The following is a 9,869-nucleotide window of genomic DNA, read 5'->3' on the forward strand; positions in this document are numbered from 1 at the left end:
GTGTTCTCTCAATGAGCTTCATGAGGTAGTCACCTGAAATGGTTTTACCTTCACAGGTGTGCTTTGTCAGGGTTAATTAGTGGAGTTTTTCCCTTATTAATAAAAAAAAGCAAAGGGTGGCTACTTTGAAGAATCTAAAATATAAGACATGTTTTCAGTTATTTCACACTTTTTTGTTAAGTACATAATTCCATATGTGTTCATTCATAGTTTTGATGCCTTCAGTGAGAATCTACAATGTGAATAGTCATGAAAATAAAAAGGAAACGCATTAAATGAGAAGGTGTGTCCAAACTTTTGGTCTGTACTGTATGTAGCAATTGTAAGTCACTTTGGATAAAAGTGTCAGCTAAATGATATGTAATATAATATAAAGGAGAACACTTAATGATCTTGCGACGGTCTTATGATCCTTATATGAGTGTTCTACTGTCCTCATCACAAGCTACTGTATTTGGAGATTGTTAGACTAGCCCATCAGTGTATATTTACTGATGTTGCCTGAATGTTACTGAGGTCCCTTCTATCCTGGAGTCCTTGTCCTTTCTCTCCCTGCAGCTCTCCTTGAATGGTGTCCATGCTGCTGAAAACACTGAGCTGGAGCTTCCTGTCTGGACTTTCCTGCTGTTGGTCCTTAAAGGTCAGCTTTGGCTAAACTGAAAGAGTATCATATCATCAGACGTGTTTAATTTCCTTTATTCTGTTTATTTATTTTAGATACTTGATTGTAGTTATCAGTTTTGAATTTCAAACCTTTAAAATGTTTATGTAACTGTTTACATTTTTTTTTATTGTCTTCAGGTTGGGATTTAATATTTAAATACATTTTCAGAGATTTTTAGAGTTTTATTGTAATTTTAAATAGTTGTTTTTTGACTTTATATTTGACTTTTTGATTTTCCGAGTGTTTGCTGTTTCTTTGTGACTAAACCATCCTTAGTCTTGACAGTTAAATTCTATGAAGTGAAACGATATCCACTATTCCGATTATTAAAAAAACGATGTATTATAGATTTAACCACCCAGCTGTTCAATCATATGAATAAATCTTCCGATATATTCTGATATTTTATAGATTAAATCAGTCCTTGTGCTTTCTTGTGTCTCAGATTTCCTCGGCTTGTGGTGGCACCTCGATCGTGTTTGCAGCTGCTGCCATGTTTCTGCTCAATACACTGCTATATTAATCATATTATTTACTCTTTCTGTATTGTTCATCATGTCATGGTTGGCGCTGTCCTGTAGGGTTGATATTATGGGCTGTAGTGGGTCTGTTTGAATCCTGTATGATGGAAGATGTCTAGTGGTTGGCATTGTATTTCAAGGTTGTGATTACAGGATATAGGTTGGGATGTGGTAGTTTGAATCTTGTATATTTGATGTTTTGGGGTTTGAATACTGAATACGTTGACATTGACCTTCAGGGGTTTGTCCCACTCTCACTCCCTCTGTATTTCTCTTTCTTTACCTCTCTCCTGTCTTGTTCTATATCTGTATTTGCAAAGTGGCTTATTATGTTAACCTCTGTTATGATTTGACAATATAAATAAATTCAATTAAATGTACCAATTTTCTCATAAGGCAGTGATTTTCAACCACTGTGCCATTAGAGATCGTCCTGTGTGCCGTGAGAAATTATCCGATTTTACTTAATTGGTCCAACAATTTTTTTATTGAGTTACTGCAAATAATTCCCCATTGTTGCGCAACTGTGCTATGATGCCTGGCAGAGAAATTAAATACTATTCTGTGTCAGTAGGTGGCAGTATAGCGCAATAATGACCTTGTTGATTTAAGACCATAGAAGTACTGCCTTTTTGGTTGGTGGTGTGCTGTGGGATTTTTTTAATGTAAAAAAATGTGCCGTGGCTAAAAAAGGTTGAAAAACACTGCCATAAGGTATGGTAATGGAAAGTAAATAGAATACATTTTACATAAGTTTTATGTTCCAACATATTGTCACTGTGCATCCAGAAATAGACTTTACTGTCTTCAAATATTGTGTGGCAGCTTAATGCTTATCTTTTTACGTGATCTAAAAACCAAACTGGATTTTATTTGTAACTCTCAGGTCTAAGCAATTTTTTCCATCTTTGGTTCTACTGGTCTCCTCGTGTACCTCAACTCTGTAACACTCAATCAATTTATATACATCATTTATTTTGGGGGAACCTGGACTTTCAGGATAAGCATTGTGAAGGGATGTCCCATTTGTGTATAAATTGTTATGATCATAGAGACAAAAGACTAAACGGAAATGAAATTGCACAGAAATGTATTGAAATCATACAGAACGACTAAACATTTTGGATTTTGAAAAGTGTTCTCCAAGTTGTTTGCAACCGACGTCATGTAGTCGATTCTGAACCAATCAGCTGTTAGATAACTGAGAACCAGTTGTTTCCCATCATGCACTGGGTCCGCCTGGGTCTGGCAGTCGGTGGAGAGCAACGGCGCTGCCTGCTGAATTATTAGCGATCCTTATGAAAAACAGCTAACCACTAAACGTTATGGGAAGTTCATTGGTCATTAGTCAGCTAGCTTACTTTGAAAGAACACCACAGATGCTGGTAGTACTGAATTCTCAAGCTTCTGGTTTATGTTTAAATATGAAACAATGTGAGGTATTGGATGATTACCCTCTGATGAATGTATAGTGAGTTGAGTTGATGCCTTCAGGCAGAAGGTACAGGTTACCAAAATGCAAGCTTAACATGTACAAATTCTCATTTGTGCAACTTTCAATCAAATTAATGTATAACCATTTGTTTCTCTCGAATGCCCAAGACTAATTTCTCCTATAGGAGACAAAGACTTATCTTATAATATCCCAGTTAGAAAGAAGTTAAATATTTAGGGATAGTAGTTACAAAGAATGAGGGAAACATCTAATATAAAAATAATATACAGAATAGTAAAACTATCGGAAATAGTTGGCTTCAGAGAGTTTATCTAGACTTGTATATCTAGCTTACTCATTGGATAGTTCTGGTCAATCAAGACAACTTCAATTTTATATGGAAAAATAAACATATGGAGAAATTATATTGTGAAATCTGAGGAGGAATGGGGGTTTGATCCAATGAATGGTATCAAATGAATGCATACGGTATATATATATATATATATATTTGTTAATACTTGATTTTCTTAACCTTATATTTAGAAAATGAAATGCCGCCTGATCTCGTCCAATTTACATGAGAGGTTAATCTCAAACGAGCCTAATGAGTGAGAGACAGACAGGTTACAGACAGAGGCAGACAGACAGGAGGCTGAAACTGAAACTTTTGGTAAGTTTTATTTTCAGACATTTTACAGACTCAATGACGTAACTTTAACAGAAATGTGATGAATCATTAAAATCTGGTTTCTGTAACAAACAGTCATCTTCACTTTGTTATTTGTTAATTCTTAGTTTCCTGTCTGGTACTTCCTGTCCAGACAGAGGTTAATTAGCATGAAGCTAACAGTGGTAGGGTATTCTTATTCTGACCAAACTGAACTGTAAAATAAATAAAATCAAGCTGAACCAAAAGAAACCGTCTGACTCTCCCGGTGCTCACAGGTGCATTATGGGTAATGTAGTTCTGGGCTGTGACCCGGCGCAGAGGAGCACTCGCCTTGTGGCGGGGGACATCCGGCGGGGCCCCGCAGAGTCTGCTTTAGGGCCGAACCTTCATACACGCCAGTGGCTGAACGCAGCGCTGAGCCGAGACACCCGAACGCACCGCTGATGGGAGACACCTGAACGCACCGCTGAGGGGAGACACCTGAACGCACCGCTGAGGGGAGACACCTGAACGCACCGCTGAGGGGAGACACACAGGGAGAGAGAGTTACTGTGATGTCATTGTGGGACAGTTTGTGATAGAGCCAGCAGCAAACACATCCAATCCTTAGAAAACAACATCCATACAGTCAGGGTCAGCGTTGAGAGGAGGGCTGCAGTATTCCACCCATTACCCCTATAATGGGTAGAATACTGCAGTATTCTACCCATTATAGGGCTTCAGTATTCTACCCATTACCCTACCCATTATAGGGCTGCAGTATTCTACCCATTACCCCTATAATGGGTAGAATACTGCAGTATTCTACCCATTATAGGGCTGCAGTATTCCACCCATTACCCCTATAATGGGTAGAATACTGCAGTATTCTACCCATTATAGGGCTGCAGTATCTACCCATGGGAAGAATACTGCAGTATTCTACCCATTATAGGGCTGCAGTATTCTACCCATTACCCCTATAATGGGTAGAATACTGCAGTATTCTACCCATTATAGGGATGTAGTATTCTACCCATTATAGGGCTGCAGTATTCTACCCGTTATTCCATCCAGTAATCGGATAAGAAATACTTTGGTTTTATTGTAGAGCAATAATATACAATAGTTCGGTTTCATTTTTTCCTTTAAGTGCATTTAAGTGCTATATTACATTGTTTTTAAAGAAATGCAATAACAATCTCAAACTAAGGCACACATTAAACATACATAAACATTACCTGAAGTTTCAACATGAGCCTGATCTGTATATACAGTGGGGCAAAAAGTATTTAGTCAGCCACCAATTGTGCAAGTTCTCCCACTTAAAAAGATGAGAGAGGCCTGTAATTTTCATCATAGGTACACTTCAACTATGAGAGACAAAATGAGAAGAAAAAAATCCAGAAATCACATTGTATGATTTTTAATGAATGAATTGGTAAATTCCTCGGTAAATAAGTATTTGGTCACCTCCAAACAAGCAAGATTTCTGGCTCTCACAGATCTGTAACTTCTTTTTTAAGAGGCTCCTCTGTCCTCCACTCGTTACCTGTATTAATGGCACCTGTTTGAACTTGTTATCAGTATAAAAGACACCTGTCCACAACCTCAAACAGTCACACTCCAAACTCCACTATGGCCAAGACCAAAGAGCTGTCAAAGGACACCAGAAACTAAATTGTAGACCTGCACCAGGCTGGGAAGACTGAATCTGCAATAGGTAAGCAGCTTGGTGTGAAGAAATCAACTGTGGGAGCAATCATTAGAAAATGGAAGACATACAAGACCACTGATAATCTCCCTCGATCTGGGGCTCCACGCAAGATCTCACCCCGTGGGGTCAAAATGATCACAAGAACGGTGAGCAAAAACCCCAGAACCACACGGGGGGACCTAGTGAATGACCTGCAGAGAGCTGGGACCAAAGTAACAAAGGCTACCATCAGTAACACACTACACTACCAGGGACTCAAATCCTGCAGTGCCAGACGTGTCCCCCTGCTTAAGCCAGTACATGTCCAGGCCCGTCTGAAGTTTGCTAGAGAGCATCTGGATGATCCAGAAGAGGATTGGGAGAATGGCATATGGTCAGATGAAACCAAAATAGAACTTTTTGGTAAAAACTCAACTCGTCGTGTTTGGAGGAGAAAGAATGCCGAGTTGCATCCAAAGAACACCATACCTACTGTGAAGCATGGGGGTGGAAACATCATGCTTTGGGGCTGTTTTTCTGCAAAGGGACCAGGACGACTGATCCGTGTAAAGGAAAGAATGAATGGGGCCATGTATCGTGAGATTTTGAGTGAAAACCTCCTTCCATCAGCAAGGGCATTGAAGATGAAACGTGGCTGGGTCTTTCAGCATGACAATGATCCCAAACACACCGCCAGGGCAACGAAGGAGTGGCTTCGTAAGAAGCATTTCAAGGTCCTGGAGTGGCCTAGCCAGTCTCCAGATCTCAACCCCATAGAAAATCTTTGGGGGGAGTTGAAAGTCTGTGTTGCCCAGCGACAGCCCCCAAAACATCACTGCTCTAGAGGAGATCTGCATGGAGGAATGGGCCAAAATACCAGCAACAGTGTGTGAAAACCTTGTGAAGACTTACAGACTTGTCTCTCATAGTTGAAGTGTACCTATGATGAAAATTACAGGCCTATCATCTTTTTAAGTGGGAGAACTTGCACAATTGGTGGCTGACTAAACACGTTTTTGACCCAATGTAAGCCTAAACGTAAATATTAGTTATAATCACCCCATTTTCATTTATATATTTGATTACAATGTTACACAGCTCTGTTACACTAATGCTAGTGGATCGTAGGTCAGCTGTTCTTCTGAAGGGAGAGTCGTCAGTCAGCTGTTCTTCTGAAGGGAGAGTCGTCAGTCAGCTGTTCTTCTGAAGGGAGAGTCGTCAGTCAGCTGTTCTTCTGAAGGGAGAGTCAGTCAGCTGTTCTTCTGAAGGGAGAGTCAGTCAGCTGTTCTTCTGAAGGAGAGTCAGTCAGCTGTTCTTCTGAAGGAGAGAGTTCTTCTGAAGGGAGTCAGTCAGCTGTTCTTCTGAAGGGAGAGTCAGTCAAGGGAGCAGTCAGTTTCTTCTGAAGGGAGAGTCAGTCAGCTGTTCTTCTGAAGGGAGAGTCAGTCAGCTGTTCTTCTGAAGGGAGAGTCAGTCTGTTCTTCTGAAGGGAGAGTCAGTCAGCTGTTCTTCTGAAGGGAGAGTCAGTCAGCTGTTCTTCTGAAGGGAGAGTCAGTCAGCTGTTCTTCTGAAGGAGAGTCAGTCAGCTGTTCTTCTGAAGGGAGAGTCAGTCAGCTGTTCTTCTGAAGGGAGAGTCAGTCAGCTGTTCTTCTGAAGGGAGAGTCAGTCAGCTGTTCTTCTGAAGGGAGAGTCAGTCAGCTGTTCTTCTGAAGGGAGAGTCAGTCAGCTGTTCTTCTGAAGGGAGAGTCAGTCAGCTGTTCTTCTGAAGGGAGAGTCAGTCAGCTGTTCTTCTGAAGGGAGAGTCAGTCAGCTGTTCTTCTGAAGGGAGAGTCAGTCAGCTGTTCTTCTGAAGGGAGAGTCAGTCAGCTGTTCTTCTGAAGGAGAGTCAGTCAGCTGTTCTTCTGAAGGGAGAGTCTCAGCTGTTCTTCTGAAGGGAGAGTCAGTCAGCTTCTGTTCTTCTGAAGGGAGAGTCAGTCAGTGTTCTTCTGAAGGGAGAGTCAGTCAGTTTCTTCTGAAGGGAGAGTCAGTCAGCTGTTCTTCTGAAGGGAGAGTCAGTCAGCTGTTCTTCTGAAGGGAGAGTCAACCCCTCAGCTCTTTAGACCAGACTGTGGTCACCACTCCGGATGTTCTTGTCTCTGTTTTTGGTATTTGTTGTGTTTGGTGTAGTTTCATCGTCCATACCACTCTGTGATCTACTTTAGTCGGGTCCTCTTGGTGGAACGGAGGATTAAGTTACACGACTGCTGCACAATGCATCTTTTCTCTCTATCGTCATGGCAATATCAGTTGTGCATGAACACATCGTGAAAGACACTCATCAGCAGGAAATAGCACTTTAAAACATAACTGTTTTATATTCAATTCGATATTTGATTTGTTGAATAAATGATTTCCTTTCCTTAGTTTTAAGCTGAGAACACTTTAATATCTGTCATTTATATACGTTATATCCTTAACATGTTCAACGTTATCGCACATTGTCCTCATCGTGCAGTTGTAGTGAATATTAATTAGTATATTATTAGTAATATCAGTATATTATTAGTATATTATTAGTTAATATGAATGTAAATAAAGGTTACCTGCTCTACGGCGAGGAGAAGCTCAGCGGATCCACCTGGTTCATCTTCAGCTGGTTGTCCAGGATCTGGAAGATCTCCTGGATGTTCGGGACGTACCCCGACTGCAGCTTGGACCACACGGTGACGTCTGACAGGGGGGGGGACAGGAAACAGGGTTACACCACACAGGAAACAGGGTTACACCACACAGGAAACAGGGTTACAAAGGGAGGACCAGTCAGAGAGGGGACAGGAAACAGGGTTACACCAGACATGCATACATTGACTTTTTTTTGTAGGAGGATCCAGTGTATGTTAAAGGATGGTCCAGTGTATGTTGTGTTAAAAAGGATGGTCCAGTGTATGTTGTGTTAAAAAGGATGGTCCAGTGTATGTTGTGTTAAAAAGGATGGTCCAGTGTATGTTGTGTTAAAAAGGATGATCCAGTGTATGTTGTGTTAAAAAGGATGGTCCAGTGTATGTTAAGACAAGGATTTAGTGTGGTTTTGAGTTGTTTGGGTTGGTTTATTTTTTTTGATCACAAAATCAATAGAGTCTGATAGGTAAATTGAAATAAATGTAACATACTACGTAACAGGGCAGTCCTGTGCCAAAGTAGGTCAAGGAGGAGGAGCGTAGGTTATGAGTCGCTTCCGTTTCATCCAGGTGATAACAGCCGCTCTCATAATGAGCGCAGCTAGTGCCGACAAGCGTGTGGTGAATGCAAGGAGCAGACAAAGAAATTAAGAGGGAAGTTGTACAGGACGCATCAGTGAGCAGGAGACTGCAGAGACCCTATTGGTAAGTGAGCATTTACGTTCATATTGTTATGGCCTGAAACCACATGGTTCATTTAAAGTGAAAAGGGGAATAAGTGCGGGTTTGTTTTTGGTCCGTGCGCTTGGGTTTCAGATGGCTTTAAGGGGAGTTGTCCTAAAATGTTTGTAGCGTGGTCGCTAAACATTTTATCTTGTTGAAGCTATTGATGTTTGGGTATGTATGAAGGCTATGTATGTGTGTGCGTGTGTGTGTGTGTGTGTGTGTGTGTGTGTGAGTGTAAATATGTGTACATTTAGATAGATGGAAGTTTATATTGTTGAGATGTTGAATTACTATGTACATTTGAAGTACTGAATTTATTCCTGATTGTTAGATGCCTATGAAATCGTTACTATCAGCAATGAGCTAATTTGAGTGTTTTTCTTTCTATTCAAAGGTTTTCAACCTATTGCATATTCCTACTGCAAACTCCTGGTTTCATGTGGATTGTAAATAAATGCCTTGAGAAGGAATGAGTTGTGATCGTGTCCTCTGTCGTCATCCTAGCCTTTTTCAAGTTTGAGGCAGTCACAGATGAAAAGACCCAAATAACTTGATAGTTGAAAACCACGCGGAGCTGCCTGGACAGGAGGATAAAGGGCCCGCTACGTCCAGAGGATATCTGTCGTCGCAGGAATGTGCAGTACAGTCTGAGAGGCAAAATGGCGGAAGGAGTTCCACAAAAGACAGCTAAGCAGCTGTTGAGAGAGAGGACCACTGCAAAGAGCGGCTTCACCAGAAGGGCTAATTCCCTCATCAAAGGGGCGGACACCATGGTTGAAGATGAGCTAAGAGGAGTTTGCCAAGCTCTCTGACTGTTTGAGGAAGCTCCTGGAAGCAAATGATGACTACAGGAGCGAACTGATGGGTGAAGCTCAACAGCCAGAAGAGGATGAGGAGGATCCCAGAAAGCAGCAAGAGGGCGACATCGAGAGAACGGCCAGTGAGAGTGAAGCAAGATTTAAGGAGGTGAAAGACATTGTCCAAACAAACCTGTGGTCAAGATATGGTCAGGCGGAGCTCGCAGCTGCAATCGTTGGAGCAGAAAAAGCCTGTGAACAAGCAAGGTCCTTACCTGTTCAGTCCATCAACCTGGAGGGATACAAGGTGCATTTGACACTTCTGGAGAGGAGGATAAGGGAAGCTATCCAAGTGATGTCAGCCTGGGGAAGATGGATCCCCGTGGAGAGGAGAGGGGAGCCAGATGGCAGGATCAAGGACCTGATAGCAACTAACAACATGCTTGAGCGAAGGAGAGCTGAGTTTGTCACTGCACGAAAGATTGCAGAGGAAGTGGTAGCCACAGGTGAGAGGGGAAGGGGACCGCCCACACCGGCAGCAACCCCGATTGTGAGAATCAAACCAACCTGCCTACCCATTTTCAGAGGCTGCAAAAGGGAGTAAAGAAAATGCAGCTCCTGGACAGTATCATCTAAAAAGACCTCAGGCTGGCAACTTATAATACTGCAGAAGAGATATTCAGAGTCACGGAGAACAGGTATGGAAATAAATCAACCATCGCCA

General features: G+C 41.7%; 1 protein-coding gene across 2 annotated transcripts in view; it reads right to left on the reverse strand.

The window, feature by feature from the left end:
- Window positions 1–3,276: 3,276 nt before the first annotated feature.
- The window catches only part of selenot2 (selenoprotein T, 2), a 9,546-nt gene continuing 2,953 nt past the window's right edge, over window positions 3,277–9,869 (reverse strand). Inside the window, exons 5-6 of one of the 2 annotated variants that reach the window (XM_028572619.1) lie at window positions 7,548–7,674; window positions 3,277–3,811 (exon numbers count right to left, since the gene is read on the reverse strand). In XM_028572619.1, coding sequence (XP_028428420.1) covers window positions 7,553–7,674 — 122 coding nt within the window. In that variant the 3' untranslated portion in view covers window positions 3,277–3,811; window positions 7,548–7,552. The remainder of the gene's footprint in view (window positions 3,812–7,547; window positions 7,675–9,869) is intronic. The other variant, XM_028572620.1, reaches the window with a different exon arrangement.

The sequence above is a fragment of the Perca flavescens genome, unplaced genomic scaffold (assembly GCF_004354835.1).
Source record: "Perca flavescens isolate YP-PL-M2 unplaced genomic scaffold, PFLA_1.0 EPR50_1.1_unplaced_scaf_22, whole genome shotgun sequence".
NCBI classification, from domain to species: Eukaryota; Metazoa; Chordata; class Actinopteri; order Perciformes; family Percidae; genus Perca; species Perca flavescens.